Source organism: Pinus tabuliformis, chromosome 1_1 (assembly GCF_031772625.1).
Source record: "Pinus tabuliformis cultivar Carrire ecotype Pingquan chromosome 1_1, CPIR1, whole genome shotgun sequence".
NCBI classification, from domain to species: Eukaryota; Viridiplantae; Streptophyta; class Pinopsida; order Pinales; family Pinaceae; genus Pinus; species Pinus tabuliformis.
The window spans coordinates 147,713,940-147,737,858 of NC_142297.1; the positions used below are offsets into that span (position 1 = coordinate 147,713,940).

Here is a 23,919-nt window from a genome sequence, read left to right on the forward strand (position 1 = left end):
CCTAAATTTGTGTAATTAAGATTAGTTAGTTAGTAGTATTTAACCCTTCTCATGGCATTTGGAGAAGGGTCCGGAAATTTGTCAAAAAACTTGTCCTCAGAACATGCACTTTTGCACCCTTGGAGGGGGTTTTTGATGAATGGATGGATCGAGATTTATTTATGTTTGCATTTTAATGTCTGCTACTGATGTTGCACTTCTATACTCTTAGTAGATGTTAGAAGTAAGTAGAGATAAATCGTTATTGCTTGAAGTTTGTAAGTGAAATCAGTCATAAATGGTACTTTTATTTCTTGATCAATTTCTGCTTATATTCTTAGAGTGATATACAGCTGAGTTGTTTATATGTTAATGTATGAATGTGTGGGTTACCATTTGGCACTTTTGTACGGTGGAGTCATTTGTTTGTGCTTGACATATGAATAACTTATTATGCGATATGTTGTTCACAACTGTTTTGCCTAACTTCTTATGCAGAATGGTTTATCTTAATTGATTTATATTCTTATGATAGCTGAATGATCTTTATTACCAGTTATTGTATGAAATCTTTTTAGATCGCATAATAGAAGAATTTTACCCCGGGTTAGTATAGATTAGATGTGCTGTTTTTGTTAGATTACAGTAGTATAGAGTCAGTTTAGAGTTTAGAATTAAATTTGCTTAAAAATTTACGTCTAGTTTAGCATCATCAAAATCTACACACACACACATCCTTTAGATTGGGAAGCTGGTCCCATTATCCCCAGTCGGACCCGCTACACCAAACGGGCAAGGAGCCGCCAACCAGGTTCCGGACCGGGTCGGTATCCCCCTTGTTGTTGACCCGATTTTAGGGCCCTCAACAGGAGGTCGCTGACGGGATTGTTGGTGGGTGCGCCAGATGTGAGGAGAGTGGCTAGACTCACCCTCACTGTGTCCATTGCCATTATACGCCTCCTCGTGGGCTTCCTCCTTGCCCTTCGGGATTAGGAGAGATAGTTTGTCAAGTTGACTCTGGATGGATTGCAAGGTTTGTTCAAGTTTGTCAATCTTCTCATTGGCCATAGCTTGAGCTCTAGTTTCTACCATGCACCGATCAGATGTTCTTGAGATTTGGGACCGCCCAGAATTTTTTTTTAGTAAGAATTGAATGGTACCACCTTGCTCAGCTCGTCGTCCTGATTCTGATGGGCTAGATCACCAATAAGTTTTACGCCTTCCTTATGAATACTGCAGTCGCCAAATCCTCAAAATGTAAATGCTGCCAAAAGCCCTGCGAAAATTATGCCCAGGTATAGGAACCCCACACAACTACTCAGATATGGTGGATCCGAGAGATCTGAATGGCGAATCGGATAGCTCTGGGTGGCGGAACAGACTGCTGCTGCGGATCTGACTGTGGTCCCGTCATTAATTGCGGGTTAACCACTTACAATTATTAATATGGGCTTTATTGACTCTTGACTATGACTCGATCCCATTACATAAATAAGGGGGTTAAGGTGGGACCTTAACATCGGTGATATCAAATGACAAAGCGAGAAAAGTGCAAGCCAAGCCCCAATTGCGATCAATCAATTGGGCGCGCATCTCAATAGAAAAAGCATACGCTAAAATGAATTGCATGCAAATACTTCGCCCCATTATAATATTACTTTTTTCCAATCAGAGATATTCGCTGCAAGTGCTAAAGCCTTTCCCTTTGACACTCCCAATTGCGATTTGCGATTTATTGCCGATCGCCGATCGAGGAAATCCAAAGACATGCTTGAAATAATCATTCGATATACAATCGACCAGATGGGCATTCATTGTATTATTTAAGACAATTGGCAATTCGAACAGCGATTTAATATTACAATTAAGAATATATCCTTGAAAATATTTCATTCGTGGTAATTCTTAACTGCATTCCATTTTTCATATGTCAATCGTAGCAATTTTGTTTATTTTCATATTCACTTTCAGCAACACTATCTCTATATTACGGTTTGCAATTGTCTATGTAGAGTCTCTCCGAAGCCATAAATCCAGAGAAAATGGTGAAGAAATCAAAGAAGCCCACAGCAATTCCTGCAACCAAAGAACCAGGACCGAGCAAGAAAAGATTAATATTAGATACAACATGTCTCGGTCTAGGAAATACCAGCTGGGAAAGCATTTATAATCTTATAGAAGCAGAGGAGCCCGGAGAATTAGAAGAGGAAGCCACTACCGATTCAACCAACAAGTCAGAGCGAACTCTAAAAGAATTGGTTTGTTCTTAGCTTCACAAGATAGCAGCGTGGGCCAAGATTGTGCCATACACTGATGTAGTAAGATGGGTGGTTCAAAAAATCCCAACTATGGATAGAACATTTTCCACAGCTGACGGGAAGATATTTGGCTCATTCAAACCTGAAGATCTCAGGAAAATGTACCATCTGGTGCCACCCGAGAAGCAATAGAACAAGACATTCCTAGAAGCATTTGCAAAGGGAAACAACTTGGAGTCGGACCCGATCAGGCAATGGAGGCATTTCCCGGAGAAACACAAGCACAAGTCATCGGGTAAGTACTCTGTCGACTCATTAGCTTATCCTTATTATTATGCTGGAGCGATGATGTGTAAACTATGGGGACTACATGATTCTGCCAAATTCACTATAGAGATGGTCCCCTTAATGGAAGCTGCAATCAATGGTTATGTTATGGATTGGGCAAATATTTTGTCTGATAGACTAGCCACTAAGATATTAGAATACAGAAGGAATGCATTTACAACTTCACGAACCATTCTTCCTTTCTACTGCAGTTCATATATTATGGATATAATTTGTTTTAATTCTGAATACCCTATACTCGGATGGAAATAGACTCCCCAAGATCCGAATCTGATTCATCTTTATCACAAGCAATTATGGAAGGCACACTATAAAAATCACCTGTACAAAATTTGCAATGGTTTTATTTTACCTGTATATTATTCTATTTTCAGTAAGCCTGCCCTTAGGATATCTCAGGAAGTGGCAGTTGACCTGACAGCAGTAGGTAGTTGGTTCGCTGAGGAGAAATTCACCTATGTGAGGCTTTTTGGTAGTCTCACTAAACCCCATGTTCTCCCCTTATATGTTCCCGATAAACTGTTAGCACAAGAATTAGCTTATCAGATAATAGTCGAAGGGACATCAAGGACCCTTAGGGACTCTAAGAAATAGATGTGGCCTATATTTCCCCTGCGATGTGGCATTTTCACCTTACACAACTACAAGCATGCAGAGAAAGAGGCAGACAAGATTCAAATGCTGAATCTTGCCACAATTCCAAATAGGCAATATGATCCAAAAAAGGTTGCTCATAATGTCACCTCCAAGTTAAACTTGCTAAATTTGATCATGAAGAGGATGACTTCGATGATTTATTTGCTTCAACTGAAACATTGTTTTGGGTTAAAGGATTGGCTAGGATCAGGTATGAAGAAGAAGGGTTAGAAGCATTCAATAGGCTCAGAGACTAGAGGTTGCAAACTCTGCCTTTGGAGCTATTAGCTACAACCCCTACAGTTCAACCACCAAGTCAAACTAAACAGAAAGGTACCGACAAGACTCCTGTAGTGGAGAAAATCCCTGAAAAAGAAAAAGTGTCAGAATAGGAGCAGGAACAAGCAAAAGGCAGTGAACTCATTGATTCAAACATTTGTGTTGATCCCAAACTGCTAAAAGAATGGCAACAATTTTATTCTATCATCAGTAATACTGAGAATGTACAAGGATTCGGCACACCTGAGATGACAACTGGTCAGAAGTCAACAATCAATATAGTTCCGACTGAAGGAACTAGCGGCTCACCCATGACTCAAAAGGATGTAGAGATAATCCCCGAGAATCCATCCGATGAAATTGTTGTACATGTAGAAGAAATACCACCCTTGGATGTCTTCTACAGTCCTAAGCATAGGGCTCTAATCAAGAGACAAGGGAAAAATATAAAACTTGATCAATCTTCTCTTTTGCCTTCACAAATGGAGATAACAAATGTAGTATGGAGAGAATAAGTCAATCCTTCTGAAGATCTCACTAAACTCTTTCAATATGCTAGAGCATACACAGTGGCTACAATCAACAAAGCATCGGAGATAAGTAACTTACTCAAGGAAAAGGACCAAGCAGTCATTTTGTTGGAAACACAGGTACAAGAGAAACAATAGAGGATAGAGCAGTTGGAACAACAGTTAGCAGCCCAAAAGCAGTCAAGTGACCAATTGAAGGAATAATTTCTCAAAGAAAAACAAAGGATTGATCAACATGCAATTGATAAGCAACAGGAATTATCCCAAGCATTGAGCAAATTGCGATCATTAAATGAATAGTTGAGAAAATCAAAGGAAGAACAGATCGCTCAACTATCACTGCGAATAGAAACATTCAAAGAATATCCCCAAGTGGGAAAATTCAAATCGGAGGCTCTGCGAATTACCAAAACATTGTCTAATTAGTTGAGCCTATTATGTCATAATATCTCTCTTGTTATTTCCCGATGTGAAATTTCATCATCTATGATTGATAACTCAGTTGATGCGAGACAAAAATTGGAGCAAGCAGATGAAAGATTAAGAAAGTTTCTCTCTTGGCAAGAAACCAAAGAAGGAAAAGCTACAAATCTACCCCAAATTCTGGAATCGCACAAAGAAATCCTATTCCTTGAATGGTAATCCCAACTAATGAAAGTAGAAAGGGCGACATCAAGATGCAGATCGACGACAAACAATCTAGTGGAATTGATTAATGATACTCTTTATTTATCAACTTTAATTTCAGAATGTACTCCAGGGAAACTTCCATCGATGAAAGCATTAGAACAAACATGGAAAAAGGAGTTGGAGAAGAGGAAAAGGTTAATCGCAGGAATTCAAACTTTAACATGGGAAACCTTTTGGTTCTTCCTTGTTAAACCATACACTCAGCGTACAACGATGAAATGCCTCACTGATGCAATCGGTTATATGATTCTCAAAATTACTGATGCCACATAAACTGCCCAGTTACATTTGCACATGAGCCATCCACTAGAACTACAACCGAAGCTCGCCATTTGCCAGCTCAAGTCACAAAATAGTCAACCAAAATAGTGAACCATTCTGACCAACTACAACATGCCTATTTTAAGAAGATTGTCACAATTTTTGTAATTTGGTTATACCATCACATAGCATTTTTATTTCATAGTTTGTTAGTTTAGATAGTATTTATAGACCCTTTCACGTTTTTAGAAAGGGTCCTCAAATTTTTGTATTAAGACTTGGATCGGAAGTTGCACTATTGTACTTCCGATATATTTATTTTTATAAAAGCTAGACCTAAATTCTGAGTTTTAATGAAGAGTACTTTTATGTGATATGCACTATTGCTTCTTGTAAAAACATTTCCAAGTTGAAAGGCGGGATCTGAATACATTCATATCGAAGAAAACTCAAATACATATGGTACTATTATCTATGTCTTTGCTTCATGCTTTTATGTGAACTAGCATTTACTCATTTTGCTATTATTGATATATGTATATGTTTTCACGGAAATTCTTTGACTTATCACTATTGAATGTTTAGGAGTTGTTATTTTTCATATATATGTGTGTCAATGATATATAAAGAACATTGTGATAATGTTTTAATTATTTTTTTATTCAACTACTTGAACAAAGTAATTATCATATGAATGAATATTTTTGTTCATAAGTAAAGTCATCTATATGCCTACTTGTCAATAAGAATCATCAAAAATTGCACTAAGAGAAAGATTTCCCTCGATAGATTAGTTATTTATATTGTTACATTTTAGAATAAATCATCCATCATTTCCATTAGATATTAGAAAATCGATCACCTATCCATTCCATTTATAAATCATTGGGAAACTGGTCCCATTATATCCAGTAGGAGCTACTACACCAAACGGAAAAGGAGCTGCTTTTAAGGTCCAGACCGGGTGGTTTTCCCTGATGTTGATGCAGCGATTTTCGAAGCATCAACATTTTTGGCGCTAGAAGAAGGGCATGAACTGTGAATGGCAAGCAAACCCAAATCTACAATCCAATGTGAGAGTAAATCTCCCTCCAAATCACCTCTGACTTCTCCCTCGCATGTTGGAACTCTAGTTTTCAAGCGAGAAGTAGAGGAGACAACAACTGCTGCTCATCCCAAAAATATATCAGATAAATTAACTCCAGAATCTCCCAAAGTACAGTCTCTCATCCACAAACTTCAAGGATTCTCAAAATCACCACAGAAATCCAAGTTATCTCAAGGCAGTGTAACTTCGTAATTCGTTCCTTCTCACCCCCTCACCAGACTTCAGAGTGAAAAGCTTGGTATTGAACCTACTGAGTTACCTTTGCCTAAAAGGAAACGAGAAAGGAAGACAACTGAAGGGTATAATAGTGAAACTTTCTCATCATCATCATACATTTCATCTTCTCTAGTGCGAAGTCAACCATCCACTCCTCCACTCCAGATTGTCATTCAATAGGGAACTCGAACTTCAACCTCTGTTTCTTAACCTTCTCAAACTTCAATATCTGCTCCTTCCCAACCATCTGGGACCTCATCAGCACTATCATCCATTAGTAGCTCGACAATGGCACAGAACCCAAGGAACAATCCTAGTGCAGTCACGATGCCTGCACCTTTGCACCCATTGCCAGCTCATCCTGAAAAATGGTTGCCGAAATTCAATCCAGATGCAGGCATACAGGCAGATGAACACATAAACAACTTTATGTTGTTAGTCAACTTAAAAGGAGTTACTGAGGAAGATGTGGTTGTCAGACTTTTCCCTTATACCCTACAAGGATTAGCTGGGTCTTGGTACTTTTCCTTACCATCAAGATCCATTACTAGTTGGAATATTTTTCAAGAACAGTTCTTGACTAAATACGGTGATGACAGATCTGTAGCAACGTTAATCAATGATCTTTCAAATCTTAGAACAGAGTCTAAAGAGCCTATTAAAGAGTTCAATTCATGATTTAATAAACTCTTAAATAAGATTCTAACTACCTCTAAACCTAGTGAACAAGTTAGAAGTGAATGGTATATAACAGCTTTACCTTCAAACATAACTATCTTTGTAGATAGAGCTGCAAAACCTACTCTAACAGAAAATATGAAAGAGGCACTTGTTGTAGAGAAATGTATCATTGCCTTAGAAAATAACGTTGCTCTTGAAGATAGAAAATCTAAAAAAGTCTCCTTCCAAGATGATTCAAAGAAGAAAATGGCTAAAGATTCATATAATATAGAAGGTCTCCAAAAAGTTCTAAAGACTATGTCAAATGAAATGATAGAAATCAAGAAACAAGTAGCTGAGACTTCAACAAAAAAGCCATTTAGAAACTTTAAGAAACCAGAATCAAAACCCCCAATGCTATATCCAATGCAGACTAAGACCCCGAGGACGATGAAGAAGAAGATACAATCCTATCATCTGAAGAAACTGAAGAAGAGGTGACTGTAGAATGTCATGGGATGTGGGACTTCATTTTGCCCAATTCTGATACTGAAAATGAACAAGAAGCTTTCCTAGTAAGTACTAGGAGTAAAGGCACTCCAGAACCTATTCAAGTAACTCAGAAAAAAAAGAACATGGGTACTACTACTAAAGAAAAAGTTCCCACAAAGAAGTCTACAGCAACACCTACTCAAAATCAGCCATCAACTTCCAATCCACCCTCAACATCTAAAACGTTAGTAGTTACAGACTCTATGGATTACAACATCATTGAATACATGAAGAAAACAAAAGCAAATATCACTATGTTTGAGCTTAGTAAACTCAAATATCAACAAAAATTGCTGCTCAAAGAGTTAGATGCAGTACCTTCTTCTTCACTTCCAAATGCTGTATTATCCAAAGCTGCTAATGAGACAGGTAAACCACCACCTGGTAGAGTAGAAGCTATTGATGTTCTAATCGGAGATAGATCAAATTACCATACTCCTTTTCTCTTGACCTACGAGATTTATAATAGAAATATGCACAATTGCTTGATAGACTCAAGGGCTTCCTCGAATATAATGCCAACCTTAGTTTGTTCTAAACTGAATATTTAACCCCAAAAGTTTGCAATCCATATTATCCAGTTGGATAGAACTAAAGTCCAAGTGTTAGGAGAAATCAACTCAGTTACCATTAGGTTATCATCTGATCCAAGAGTGGTTCAGAGAATTGATATTTTAATCTCTGATATTCATGAGTTCTATGGTTTAATTTTAAGGAGATACTAGTCTAAGAAATTTCATGGTTACATTTCTACCGATTGGTCTCATATGTGGCCGCCTTATAAAGGAAAGCCAAATAAGATTAAGATTGATCGGGAGAAGCATATGACCCATACTGTAACAGAGTTTGAGCAAGAAAATCAGCCTATAGCATTCAACAACAACATTCTGGGTAACTACTCATCCGAATCATTCTTTGGTAATTTTATTGCTCAATCATCACCTTTCTCAATTAATAATTTCACATCTCAGATTGAAATTTTTTCTCAAATAGATACATCAAGGTGTGTTAAAATTGCTAAGGAAACTATAAACAAAACTGTAGATAAACCTTTATTTTGGTCACTATATTTTGATGGGTCTAAATCTAATGAAGGTGCAGGAGTAAGATGTATTTTAGTTAGTCCTGAGGGAGAAAAGACCATGCTATCATGTAGATTAGAATTCGAGTGCACAAACAATACTGCCGAATACGAAGCCTTGATTCAAGGACTTTATAAAGCAATTGGTCTTAAGATACAATATTTGAAAGTGTTTGGTGACTCTGAAATTGTTATAAAGCAATTTAGAAATACTATACATTGTCTTTTTAGTCATCTTAAACATTATCAATCTTTGGTACAAGACCTTGTATCTCATTTTATAGCATTTAATATTTCTCTCATTCCTAGATCTCAGAATGCAACAATGGATTAACTAGTTAATGTTGCTTCTAAGCTCCTTCCATCTGAAGATTATAGTCTCGATAGGTTCTCAGTAGAATTAATTTTCAGACCATTGATTCCTAATAATGTCACTAACTGGCGAGTATTCAATCATGACAATGATATTTTAAATTTCTTAACTTCTGATAAGTCCTATGATGATCAAATTATTGATGAAAGTGAGCATGATCTTCAAATGAAGGAAAAACTTGAAGAAAATTCAATACCTAAACTAGTGGTAAAACTTGAAGACATTTATAACATCAAAGATAAGTTTCAACAGGTTACTAATTCAAAGCTGCAAAATTCTACTTTGAAATTTGAATTAATAAACCTTGGTACAGAGGACAAGCCACAAAATATCAATTTGGGATTAGGACTTACTTCAAAAAAAAGAATTGCATTTATCGGAGTATTGCATAAATATAAAAATGTCTTCGCTTGGAAATGTGATAATTTAAAGACATACGATACTTGTATCATATAACATACAATTCCAATGGTATCTGAAGAAAAACCAGTACAACAGAAATTAAGGAAAATTCATCCTAACATCAAAAGTCAAATAAAAGTTGAATTAAACAAACCCTTGAAAGCTAAGATAATTTTTTTTGTTAGACATTCAAATTGGGTGTTCAACATGGTGCGAGTAAGGAAGAAAAATGGTGACATTAGAATTTGTATTGATTTCGGAAATCTTAATAAACCGAGTCAAAATGATAACTTCCCTCTACCAACAATGGAGCAAACGCTCCATTCAGTAGCTGGTTCTAGATTAATGTTCTTCTTAGATGGTTTTTCAGGGTATAACCGAATTTTGGTGCACCCTGATGACAAACTTAAGACTACTTTCAGAACTAAGTGGGGAACTTATACCTATCAAAAAATGCTTTTCGGATTAATCAATGCTAGAGCTACATTCCAAAGAGCGATGGACATAGCATTCAAAGGTCTAATCAATAAATCAGTAGTTGTCTATTTGTATGATACTACTGTTTTCTCTAAGAAAATATCAAATCATTTGCATGACTTGAAACAAATCTTTGAATGCTGCAAAAGGTATGGAATTTCACTTAATCCTAAGAAGTCATTTTTTGCTCTTGACCAAGGTAAGCACTTGTGGTTGATTGTTTCAGAGGGTATTTGTATTGATCCAGATAGAATCAAAGAGATTTCTGATATTCCATTTCCATATAATAAAAAACAACGCAATCATTTTTAAGTCAAATTAATTTTGTAAAAAGATTTGTTCCAGATTTTTCACAGATTGTTTTATCATTACAAACCATGATTAAGAATTTAAACTCAGTGTTTAAATGGAGACATATAGAAAAAGAGGCTTTTGATTCAATCAAGCAAGTAATCATAAATCCTCCTGCATTAAACACTCCTAATTTTTCAAATCATTTCATTTTATATACTCTTGCATCTGATTCATCTTATGCAGCAGTGCTGACACAAATCAATGATCAAAACTTGGAAGCACCAATTTCATTTTATAGTTCAAATCTTCAAGGTGCCGAACTTAATTATTCTGAAGTTGAAAAGCAAGTCTTTGCTGTATACAAAGCCATTAAACACTTTCATCCCTTTCTCTTAAAGGCTCACACAAAAGTTATGGTTCCTTTTTCAGTAGTAAGACAGTTATTAGTGCAAAGGGAATTGGGAGAAAAAATAGCAAATTAGGTCACGACATTACAAGAGTATGATTTGGACATTAGACCAGCAAAGATTTTCAAAGGCCAAGGTTTTTGCAGGTTGTTAGCAGGAGCTTTTAATATTCAGGAACATGAAGGTAGAAATAGTATTGAAGAAATCAATGAGATAAGTACCATTAATCTTGAATCCCAATATGCAGATTTGATATTCTATTTGAAAAATGGATATGTTCATTCTAATATTTCCTATAAAGATAAACGTGTCATAAGATTAAATGCAAAAAACTTCATGATTGTTGATGATGTGTTTTTTAGACGGAATTATGATTCAATTTTGTTAAGATGCTTAGAAAAACCTGAAGCACAAAAGGTCTTGAAGGAACCACATGATGGACCGGCAGGAAGACATTTTGGAGCTGATACAACAGCTCACAAAATTATTCATGTTGGGTATTACTAGCCCACCTTATTTAAAGACACTCATGAATATGTAAGGAAATGCGGAACATGTCAAACTACCAACGAAAGACAAAGGAAGTCAGCTTTTCCTTTGCAACTAGTCAACATTAAACAACCCTTTGAACAATGGGGATTGGATATCATTGGAGAAATTAGTCCACATTCATCCAAACAACATAGGTATATCTTTACAGCTACAAATTACTTTACTAAGTGGGTAGAAGCAATTCCTTTGAAGACAACAAACTCTAAGGCAATCATTGAATTCATAGATCAGTTCATCGTTACCAGGTTTGGTGTCCCAAACGCTCTTATTTTTTACTGCATCTTATTTCTCTTATAATTCCATACTTGAATTTGTTGTCAAAAGAGGATTCAAATTGAAATATTCTACAAACTACTACCCTCAGGGTAATGTTTTAGCAGAATCTGCCAATAGAAATCTTATCAGAATTATTAAGAGGGCTATTGATCAGAATCATAAGAATTGGCATAAGTCTTTGATATTTTCACTATGGGCAGACTGTATAACATATAAGGCCTCAATAGGCACTTCTCCATTTAATCTAGTGTATGGAAAGGAGGTTGTTATACCAGCAAACTTAGTACTTCCATCACTAACCTTAGTGTAGTTTATTGAAGAAAATCCCTCATCTTCTATTCAATTGAGACATAATTAGATCCTTAAACTAGAGGAAGAAAGGGAGAAAGCTCGAATTACACATACAAAGCATCAAAAAATTATTAAGTCTTCTTTTGATACAACTTCAACCGGCTCAAAACATTTACAAGTTGGTGATCTTGTTTTGAAATGGGACAAAGCCCATGAGGATAAAGGAAAACACACTAAATTTTAGAAAATGTGGCTCGGACCATTTCAAATCAGCGAGAAGATAGGCCCATCTACATTCATATTGCAAGATCTATCAGGAAAGAGAGATTCTCTTCCTGTCAATGGAATTATTTTGAAAAAATTATTCAATTGAGGAGGTAACCCCTTCTCACTTTGTAAATATTCAATTTTCAGTTATATTTGTGTGAATAATTAGTTTATTTTCCCTCTTAGAAAACAAAGTTGTAAATATTCTTCTATTGGTCTTTACTATTTTGAAAAAGTTACTTAAAAGAAAATAGTCTTAATATTTACTTTTGATAGATGGAAGCATTGAAGGAAAATGAAAAGTTCTAGGAAATTGGGTATAATTAAACTCTGAAAACCCTTTTTTATTTTTGTGAAATCTTCTCAACACTTGAAAATACTGTAAATCATTCTAAGTTTTAGAAGCCTATAAAAAGTTATCAATAGAAAGCAAAGACTGATCTAATCTTAGCATCTTCAACTCCCAAAATTGTCATCCATGTTCTATTAGGGAGAAAATTATTCATCCCATCCATCAAAGTTTATGATTTTTCAAGAGTGTAATTCTAAAATATATTTGATATAAAAGATAAAAGGTCTTATCACAAGCATGCTTACCATGATCATAGGGGACTAGTTCAACTGACATTACCAACGCTGCATACCAAAACATGGCAATGGCTTATAATTATAAGACAAGGGGTCTCATCACGAGCTAGCTTGTTTAGTTAAACTATAACTAGTGAATGGCATTGTCAATAGCTGGCCACAAAACTAGGACAATGGCTTTTTATCTTACAAAATAAATAAATAAGGAAAAAAGAAAATGCAATACAAAAAATCTGGAAACATATCTTTTGGATTCATTCTTTTAAATTATACTTTGAAATGGATGGGACAATAAATGATCAAATCGTTAAAAGGTAACCCTGCCGAGACTATGAACGTTTGCTGGCAGCAGTGGCTCTACCTGTGACGAAGGAGTCATTATACAAGCTGAGTTGGAAAAGTCTTTTGTTTTATCATTATCAACCAATTAAGGTTTACATAAACTTAGAATGTATCTAATTTTGAGATGAGAAAGAGATAGAAAAAATATTTTTCATTATATTGAGAATTTATGATTACCTAGTTATATTAGATTTTCTCTATCCACTAAGGTTTTTCAGATTAAGAATGTTAAAATATTATATTATTTTCTCAGAGATCACTGTTTATCCCAGTGAATTGTCAATTGTTGTGTTGTACAACAACCCCCCATTTCCATAAAATCTTTACACAAAATTTTTAATGTGAAATGGGTCACTTTTTAAATAAGTTTAGTTAAGTTTATGAGTTGATAAATAAAACTGGTATTAACCTCATTACAAGGAAAATCCTTATTAAAAGGCCCGATGTAAATAAATCATTTTATAAAGCCTTTTGATAAAAAGAACAAGTGTTCCTTTAAAAACATTATAAATAACTTTACATTGCGATAAAGCAATCAGAGATCGCATATAGAAATAACAAAGGAACACTCACAAAAAAGACCTCATCCAATCCTTCGATCCGATAAAGGAAATCGCAATCGGTAATAAGAGAAATCATATGCTGAAGGGACATACGTAAAGGCCTCATCAAATCATCCGATGCGATAAAGGAAATCGCAATCGGCAATCGGCGATATCAAATGACAAAGGGAGAAAAGCACAAGCCAAGCCCCGATTGTGATCAATCGATTGGGCGCGCATCTCAATAAAAAATCATACGCTAAAATGAATTGCATGCAAATACTCCACCCCATTATAATATTACTTTTCGCCAATCGGAGATATTCGCTCCAAGTGCTAAAGCCTTTCCCTTTGACACTCCTGATTGCGATTTGCGATTTATAGCCGATCGCCAATCGAGAAAATCCGAAGACAGGCTTGAAATAATCATTCGATACACAATCGACGAGATGGGCATTTATGGTATTATTTACCACGATTGGCAGTTCAAATAGCTATTTAATATTACAGTTAAGGATAGATCCTTTAAAATATTTCATCCGCGGTAATTCTTAACTGCGTTCCATTTATCATATGTCAATCACCGCAATTTTGTTTATTTTCATATTCACTTTCAGCAGCATTATATCTGTATTACAGTATGCAATTGTCTATGCAGAGTCTCTTTGAACCCATAAATCCAGAGAAAATGGGGAAGAAATCAAAGAAGCCCACAGCAATTCCTGCAGTCAAAGAACTAGGACCGACCAAGAAAGGATTAATATCAGATACATGTCTCAGTCTAGGAAATACCAACTGGGACAACATTTATAATCTAATATAAGCAGAGGAGCCCGAAGAATTAGAAGAGGAAGCCACTGCCGATTCAACCAACAAGTTAGAGGGAAATCTAAAAGAATTGGCTTGTTCTTATCTTCACAGGATAGCAGTGCAGGCCAAGATTCTGCCATACAATGATGTAGTAAGATGGGTGGTTCAGAAAATCCCAACTATAGATAGAACATTTTCCACCGCTGACGGGAGGATATTTGGCTCATTCAAGCATGAAGATCTCAGGCAAATGTACCATCTGCCGCCACCCAAGAAGCGATACAACAAGGCATTCCTAGGAGCATTTGCAAAGGAAAACGACTTGGAGTCAGACCCGATCAAGCAATGGAGGCATTTCCCGGAGAAACACAAGCACGAGTCATCAGGTAAGTATTCTATCGACTCATTAGCTTCTCCTTATTGTTATGCTAGAGAGATGATGTATAGACTGTGGGGATTACATGATTCTTCCAAATTCACTATATAGATGGTCCCCTTAATGGAAGCTACAATCAATGGTTATGTTATGGATTGGGCAAATATTTGTCTAATAGACTAGCCACTGAGATATTAGAATACAGAAGGAATGCATTTACAACTTACTGGACCATTCATCCTTCCTACTACAGTGCATATATTATGGATATAATTTGTTTTAGTTCTTAATACCAAGTACTCGGATGGAAATGGACTCCCCAAGATCCGAATCCGATTCATATTTATCACAATCAGTTATCGAAGGCACACTATAAAAATCACCTGTACAGAATTTGCAATGGTTTTATTTTACCTGTATATTATTCTATTTTCAATAAGTCTGCCCCCAGGATATCCCAGGAGGCGGCAGTTGACCTGACAGTAGTAGGTAGTTGGTTCAGTGAGGAGAAATTCACCTATGTGAGGCTTTTTGGCAGTCTCACTAAACCCCATGTTCTCCCTTATATGTTCCCGATAAACTGTTAGCACGAGAATTAGCTTATCTGATAAAATTCGAAGGGACATCAAGGACCCTTAGGGACTCCAAGAAATATATGTGGCCTATATTTCCCCTATGATGTGGCATTTTCAACTTACATGACTACAAGCATGCAAATGAAGAGGCAGACAAGATTCAAATGCTGAATCTTTCCACAATTCCGAACAGGCAATATGATCCAAGAAAGGTTGCTCATAACGTGATCTCTCAAGCTAAACTTGCCAAATTCGATCATGAAGCAGATGACTTCGATGATTTATTTGCTTCAGCCGAAACATTTTTTCAGGTTAAAGGATTGGCCAGGATCAGGTATGAAGAAGAAGGGTTAGAAACATTCAATAGGCTCAGAGACCAGAGGTTGCAAACTCTGCCTTTGGACATATTAGCTACAACCCCTACAGTTCAACCACCAAGTCAAGCTAAACAGAAAGCTGCCAACAAGACTCTTGTAGTGGAGAAAATCCCTGAAAAGGAAAAATTGCCAGAACATGAGTAGGAACAAGGAAAAAGCAGTGAACTCATTGATTCAAACATTTATGTTGATCCCAAATTACTAAAAGAATGGCAACAATTTGATTTTATCATCACTAATACTGAGAGCTTACAAGGATTCGGCACACCTGAGATGACAACTGGTCAGAAGTCAAGAATCAATATAGTTCCGACTGAAGAAACTAGTGGCCCACCCATGACTCAAAGGATGTATAGATAATCCCCGAGAATCCATCCGATGAAATTGTTCTACATGTAGAAGAAATACCATCCTTAGATGTCTTCTATAGCCCTAAGCATAGGGTTGTAATCAATCTTCTCTTTTCCCTTTACAAATGGAGATAACAAATGTGGTATGGAGATAAGAAGTCAATCCTTCTGAAGATCTCACTAAACTCTTTTAGTATGCTGGAGCATACACAGTGGCTACAATCGACAAAGCATCGGAGGTAAGTAACTTACTCAAGGAAAATGACCAAGAAGTCATTTTGTTGGAAACACAGAGACGAGAGAAACAACAGAGGATAGAGCAGTTGGAACAATAGTTAACAGCCCAGAAGAAGTCAAATGACCAATTGAAGGAACAATTGCTCAAAGGAAAACAAAAGATTGATCAACATGAAATTGAGAAGCAACAAGAATTATCCTAGGCATTGAGCAAATTGCGATCATTAAATGAATAGTTGAGCAAATCAAAGGAAGAAAATATCGCTCAACTATCACTGCAAATAGAAAGATTCAAAGAATATCCCCAAGTGGGAGAATTCAGATCGAAGGCTCTGCAAATTACCAAAGAATTTTCTAATCAGTTAAGCCTATTACGTCATAATATAGCTCTTGTTCTTCCCCTATGTGAAATTTCATCATCTATGATTGATAAGTCAGTTGATGTGAGACAGAAATTGGAGCAAGCAGATGAAAGATTAACAAAGTTTCTCTCTTGGCAAGAAACCAAGGAAGGAAACGCTGCAAATCTACCCCAAATTTTGGAATCACATAAAGAAATCCTATTCCTTGAATGGCAATCCCAACTAATGAAAGCAGAAAGGGCGACATCAAGATGCAGATCGGCGATAAACAATCTGATGGAGTTGATTAATGATACTCTTTATTTATTAAATATAATTACAGAATGTACTCTAGGGAAACTTCCATCGGTTAAAGTATTAGAACAAACATGGAAACAGGAGTTGGGGAAGAGGGAAAGATTAATCGCAGGAATTCAAACTTTAACATGGGAAACTTTCTGGTTCTTCTTTGTTAAACTATACACTCAGCGTAAAGCGATGAAATGCCTCACCGATGCAATTGGTTATATGACTCCCAAAATTACTGATGCCACATACACTGCCCAGTTACATTCGCGCATGAGTCATCCACCAGAACTGCAACCCATACTCGCCATTTTCCACCTCAGGTGACAAGATAGTCAGCCAAAATAGTGAACCATTCTGACCGACTACAGCATGCCTATTTTAAGAAGATTGTCACAATTTTTGTAATTTGGTTATACCATCACATAGCATTTTTATTTCATAGTCTGTTAATTTAGATAGTATTTATAGACCCTTTCATGTTTTTAAAAAGGGTCCTCAAATTTTTGTATTAAAACTTGGATCGGAAGTTGCACTACTGTGCTTCCGATATATTTATTTTTATAAAAACTGGACCTAAATTCTGAGTTTTAATGAAGAGTACTTTTATGTGATATGCACTATTGCTTCTTGTAAAAATATTTTCAAGTTGAAAGGCGGGATATGAATGCGATTCATATCGGAGAAGACTCAAATACATATGGTACTACTATCTATGTCTTTGCTTCATGCTTTATGTGAACCAACATTTACTCATTTTGCTATTACTGATGTATATATATGCTTTCACAACAATTCTTTGACTTATCACTATTGAATGTTTAAGAGTTGTTATTTTTCATATATATGTGTGTGAATGATATATAAAGAATACTGTGATAATGTTTTAATTATTACTTTGTTCAAATACTTGAACAAAGTAATTATCATATGAATGAATATTTTTTTTTATAAGTAGAGTCATCTATATGCCTACTTGTCAACAAAAATCATCAAAAATTGCACTAAGAGAAATATTTCCCCGGATAGATTAGTTATTTATATTGTTTCATTTTAGAATAAATCATCCATCATTTCCATTAGATATTAGAAAATCGATCACCTATCTATCCTATTTATAAATCATTGGGAAACTAGTCCCATTATATCCAGTCGGAGCCACTACACCAAATGGAAAAGGAGTTGCTTTTAAGGTCCGGACCGAGTGGTTTTCCCCGATGTTGATGCAACGATTTTCGAGGCATCAACAAGTTTTCAGACCCTGGACCAACACACGTGAAATTCATCTCCGTTCCAAAGGCTTCTTCATTGTTAAATTTCGTACAACAGAGGAAAGGGACATCTTTATGAAGGGAGGACCATGGTACATGGGACCCACGAGTCTCTTCATTACCCCATGGTTCCTAGAATTTGATCCAAATACAATGATTGTATCTCGGATGCCGGTTTGGGTTCGTCTTCATAACCTACCACTACATTTTTGGAGCCCCCAAGTCTTGTCAAGTATAGGAAACACCATTGGGCGTTTCATTAAAATGGACACAAGAAGAACGAAGGAAGGAATTTACACTTTTGCACGCATGTGTGTGGAAGTAGATCTCAGCAAAGGATTACAAGACCAAATACAACTAAAGTATAAACAAAAATGTTGGACATAAATACTAGATTATGAAAATACTACATTCAGCTGCAGAATTTGCCAACAAACAGGGAATCTACAAAACACATGCCTAGAAGCCAAGAAAGACACGCGTAGGAAGAAGAGTAGGAAAACAGCCCAAGGGATGGCAATTTCAACCTGATGATGACCATGCTGAAGAGGAAGATACGAGAATGGAACACTCCATCCCCACCAAAAACAATCAAATACACAAGGAGCCAAAAAATGAGGAATCTTTACCATATGACCTGATGGACTCTTTACCAGAGAAGACACCAGACACAACGGATACCAGTGGAGCGAAAAGACATCATTCCTTAGACCATTCCGATTCAGACAAGGATAATCCTCACCCTGTGGAGGGCACTTCTCTCATACTATTTTCGTCCTTGCCGACCCAAGGGGAGTGGCGAAAGGTTGAGAAGCAAAAAAGGGAGAAAAGCATAATTTTCTCCTCAAATGTACATTATTTTCTTTCTGGTTATCTCTCTCTAGTCTTTAACTTGGAACAACAGTTTTTGACCTACTTATGGATATGCGCTTCAACATCTACAAAATGTAATTTTGTTTTTATTAATAAGATTATGATTTTTCCTATGCGACAAACCAACCAAATGAGGAACAAAAAAAGAAAAAAAATCCAAAGTCGGGAGATAGATGGATTCGCTCAAAAATCTTGGAGAAGTTTCCTTGTGAAATGATGAAATTGGTGAGGGTTTAATGACCAAGCAAATCAAATCCAAATTGGATGCTACAAATTTTTTTATTAACTAGAATGTCGCAGGTCTCTATTCCAAGTGGAATCACTCAAAAATTCCTCTATTAACCCACTCTAAAAAAATAAAAATAAAAACATTACTTGTCGAAAATCGAGAAATTCGAGAACTAGTGAGCTAGTAAATCTAAAAAATGCCTAACCAAGTCAAATGAAAATGCAATGGGGTAATTTTTGTTATGAACTAGAATGTTATTTTGATCTAATGCAAGTGGAATCAAGTTGATTGAAGCTCGTTAGCATGCTCTAAAAAATAACAGAAATTTATTGTTCTTTGCTAAAAAGGAGGTCCAACAATCTAGATTTGGGAATAAGAAGACTAATCCAAGCAACTCAATGATTATTATGAACTTCCAAATTTTTTCAAAGGATAAAATAATGCTTGTGATCCTGCAAAAGAACTTACATCAACCATTTAACTCACTCCTACAACAAGAAATCATTTATACTAAATGCATAAGTAGAAACAAATAAAAACTAGAGATGCATGTGAATAAGCAATGAAAAGAAGGAAAACAAAATGATACAAAAGGGCTCTGAGGCTCTTGGGATGGCCAAGCCCAAGGAAACTTAGATACATATGATGGAGAACAAGATTTAGAAGCTGAACATGACACCAATTTTCATTATTTTCATCAAAATAATTACATCCCTACAAGAAAATACAATGGAGCTGCAAAAATAAAAGCTCTTTTCACAATAACGCTAATGAAAATCTCTTCCCCTAGAGGCAAATTCGACTTATTACTTATACAAAATGATTACGAATCATTTCCCATGAATCGAGGAAGCTTTCCCCACCAAAATCCCGTGATTAGTGGATCTAGTCCCCAATACTAGGAATTTGCCTTAAATGGTAGAGAGCACATTCCTAGGTTTTCTCAATCATTCCCTAGAGGAAAATTCGACTTGGTACTTATACAAAATGATTAAGAATCATTCCCCATGGATGGAAGAAACTTTTCCCACCGAAATCCCTTGATTAATGGATCTGCTCCCTTGATTGGTGGATATGCTCCCTTGATTAGTGGAACACATTCCTAGATTTTCTCAATCATTGGAATTCAACAATTTGTGCCATAATTCCATAATATCTTGTTGACTTATTATTTATTATTGATCCTCCAGTAGTAGGGAACAAGTCCCTAAATTATCTCCTCCTCCAACTCTTCATAATCTGCCCAATATTCTCATAGTATTCCACAAAAAATAAATAATATTATGCACAAATATTCAATTATTCATAAACATTTCTAATGAATATATTAAAGTTAAAAATAAATTATCTAATGCAAAAAATGTTTAATGTGATGAAAGATGGTCATATGCCTTAATTTATGTTTTAAATTAGAGGCATAGGCCTTAATTTATGTCTAATTTAAAGGCCCATCATATCCCACATCTCCTTTGCAATGCTCTTATGCGTGATGATGTGACCCTGAACTCTATCTATGACAATCATTTTTCCCTTGGCTATATCTTTTATGTAATCATGTATCAAGATAGGATATGTTGGTACAACAACAAATGTTATCACAAACTCCTTTAGTTCATGTTCATCCAAAAGGAATAGCATCCTAACCTTTCAGATGGCAAAGTTGGAGGCTCCATCAAACTTGTGCTAATGTGTGAGTCTTGTTGCGGCCATATCCACGAAACTCAAAAAATGGAGAACTAATAAATAGGGGATCTCCTTCTTTCTCTGACAAATTAACTCGACCTCCCTTTTGCAGTCGCACTCATCTTTGGATTGTGCGGATATGCTTTGGGTTACTCTCACTTGCCTCCAAAATCCCTCTCTCATGATCACTCTGCCTTCACCTTCTCTCTGAAGCTACTCATTTTACCTTTGGAATATGCTTCTCTCGCACTGGCACATGAACTGCAGCCTCTGTAGCTCACATTTTCTAGTCTCGAAAACATGCACTAGAAAATCATTTTTCCTGCTATAGCGTTCTTCTGCTGGAAATCTTAATCTATTTTCCTACTATTGGAAAACTAGAAACCCTCTGAAAATGTATGGGAATTTCTTCTCTGTGTGGTTTCTCTTCCTTACTTTATGCAAACCTGCTTATGAAAAAACCTTGTTGCAAATCTCTGCACTAGATTTTCTCTATGAATCTCTGGTATACTCAATGGAAGCCCTTTCTGGGAACCACATAGCCTATTGTAACTGCTCTATGGCAATTCACACTTTTCCTCCTGATTTGATTGGAAATCGAATTATTGTCTCTCTGGAATTTTCACTCCCTGGCTATGCCTGTAGAGATCTAGAATATTATGCTTTAGATCTCCCTATCAATGGCACAAATCTCGCTTCCTATGCCTCTAGAGCCTTTGTTCCAATCTTTATTGCCCTGATACCATGTGAAAATTTCTTGAATGCAACAACTAGACATTTATCTTCTAACTATTCATTGTTTATTTTTCTTTTGAATTATTATTTGACAACTAACGATAAATTTAGTATTGCATTCTTCACAAATAAAAAAGTTGTTGAAATATAAAAACTGGAATTGAGAAATAGATGCGCATACAATAAAACTAACACCATTATTTTTGGACAAATGTCCTTCGAAAAAGCCCGAACGGAAACCTAGTGCAAGAGATGAGGGTTTATGTTATTATTCTTCAATTATTCAAGAGTACATAGATCTGTTTTCCTATTCGCCAAAGCTTCAATAATCTTCCACTTGAAAAATAATCTGGAAGATACCCTTGTCTCCCTCTGCAACTAATCTAGCCTTCTCCAGCCACTCACACTTCCTTCTGGCTATGCGCACCTATGCCCAAAAATTCACATTGGTGGTTCTGGTAAATCCACACAACCCCTGGGAATGGCTTCCTGTGAGTCATTCTGCCTCCTATATTTGCTAGACCGACTCGCTCTACTGATGGGATATTGATCCAACAATTGGCAACTGAAAAGTGGTCTCTCTGACAACTCACACTAGATAAATTAACTACTCGCATTATTATTTTTTCCTCCTCTGTAGATGAATTCGACCACGCCTTTCGTGTCCCTTTGGCACTAGAAATACTGAGGGAATTTTTCGTTGGTATCCCTGTTCTCAAATCTTTGTTGATCCCTCTGTCTTTCATGCTTTCCTAGCTTCAACTACGCCCACGCCCTTGTAGAATACATGTAACTCAGTAGTCAAATTGCTCAACTCATACACTTTTTTGTGTCTTTCTTCAATCCCTTCGACCTGCTCTTATAATCTCTCACTGGAGTCTCAACAACCATTATCTCATCTCGATCAGTGGCTAAGTTCAATTTGACTTCAAGTAAAATTGAAATTTCTTAATTAATTAACTTCAATTAACCACTTTTCCTAAGTTAGACTTAAAAAACAATTAAATTATGGCTAATTAATTTAATTGAGGAGTCTCATCATTTCTCACAAAAACCTTTTCTAGATTTTAGAGATATCATATTCCTTAACCTCTTTGACACATTCTCAAACTAAAACTCATATTTGTTGCTACCATATCTACCAAAAACTAACACATATATTAAACTTTATAAATTTAATGACCTATATCATAACACACGCATATCCAAACTATTCACATATACATTACTTACTCAAATTTTTGAAATATATACTATTACTAATCAACATTATCATCATATAAAATATTATCTTTAATTAATTTTTAATATTTTTAATTGATTATTATTTATTTTAAGTTATTTTCTTCATTAAAAAAAATAATAAAATAATAATTTTAAATAATATAAATATATAAAATAATAAAATTAACTGAAATTTATACTAATTATTTATAAAATAAAGCAATCTAACAGATTTACTTGAAACATTTTCACATATTAGAAAAAGAGAAATACCTCATTATCATTATCATGCTCTTGAGTGACATCATTCGTACCGTGATACCTCTCCAACACTTTCTGCATGCTACACATGGTATATAAAAATTGAATATTATTAAGTTTTAAAATAATAATTAATAACAAAATATTATTATATTTTAAAATATAATTTAATAATAACATTTCATCAAAATCATAATTACAAAATTTCTAAAATTTCGATAATTACATTCAAACAATAGTCTAACAATAAACTAAACTCAAATCTGAGTACCCTGCATCTATGAGATTCGTTATTTCTAATATAATGATGTGGTGTCGAAATTCATTTAAACTTATATCATACTATCCAAAAAAGGTGATCCCAAAATCATATTAAAACTTAAAATAGTAAAATTATACTTGGGAAAACAAGATTTTATAATTAGTTAATAAATTGAATGAAAATATGAAATAACAATCTTTAGATGTTTTATTAAATGGCTTGCTCAAAGTGCTTGGAAATTATCTTTTAATTTCATGTTTCGTAAACTTAAAAAATACCATCTTCTATATTTTAATTATATATATATATATATATATATATGTATGTATGGGGTAAGCCAACTAAGATGTAAATATAGTTGGAAAATAAGTAAATAAGTTTCATAACTTTCTAATATCAACTTTTATATAGTGAACAAATTGACATTTAAAAATATAATTTGAATTATACATTAGGGACATAAGTTTTATATCCTTTTGAAAATTAAGATACATTTAAATTTAAAATAATACTTTTAAAAAATTAAAAAATATAAAAGATAATGTAAATATAATTTAAATTACATATTCGGGGAAATAAAGTTTACATCTTGTTAAATAT

At 35.2% G+C, this 23,919-nt stretch overlaps 1 protein-coding gene across 3 annotated transcripts in view; it reads right to left on the bottom strand.

The window, feature by feature from the left end:
* Positions 1 to 23,919, bottom strand: part of LOC149212050 (MADS-box protein SOC1-like) — a 426,272-nt gene that overhangs the window by 157,075 nt on the left and 245,278 nt on the right. For 2 of the 3 annotated variants that reach the window (XM_089391665.1, XM_089391664.1), the window contains exon 2: positions 23,070 to 23,139. In XM_089391665.1, coding sequence (XP_089247791.1) covers positions 23,070 to 23,139 — 70 coding nt within the window. The remainder of the gene's footprint in view (positions 1 to 23,069; positions 23,140 to 23,919) is intronic. The other variant, XM_089391666.1, reaches the window with a different exon arrangement.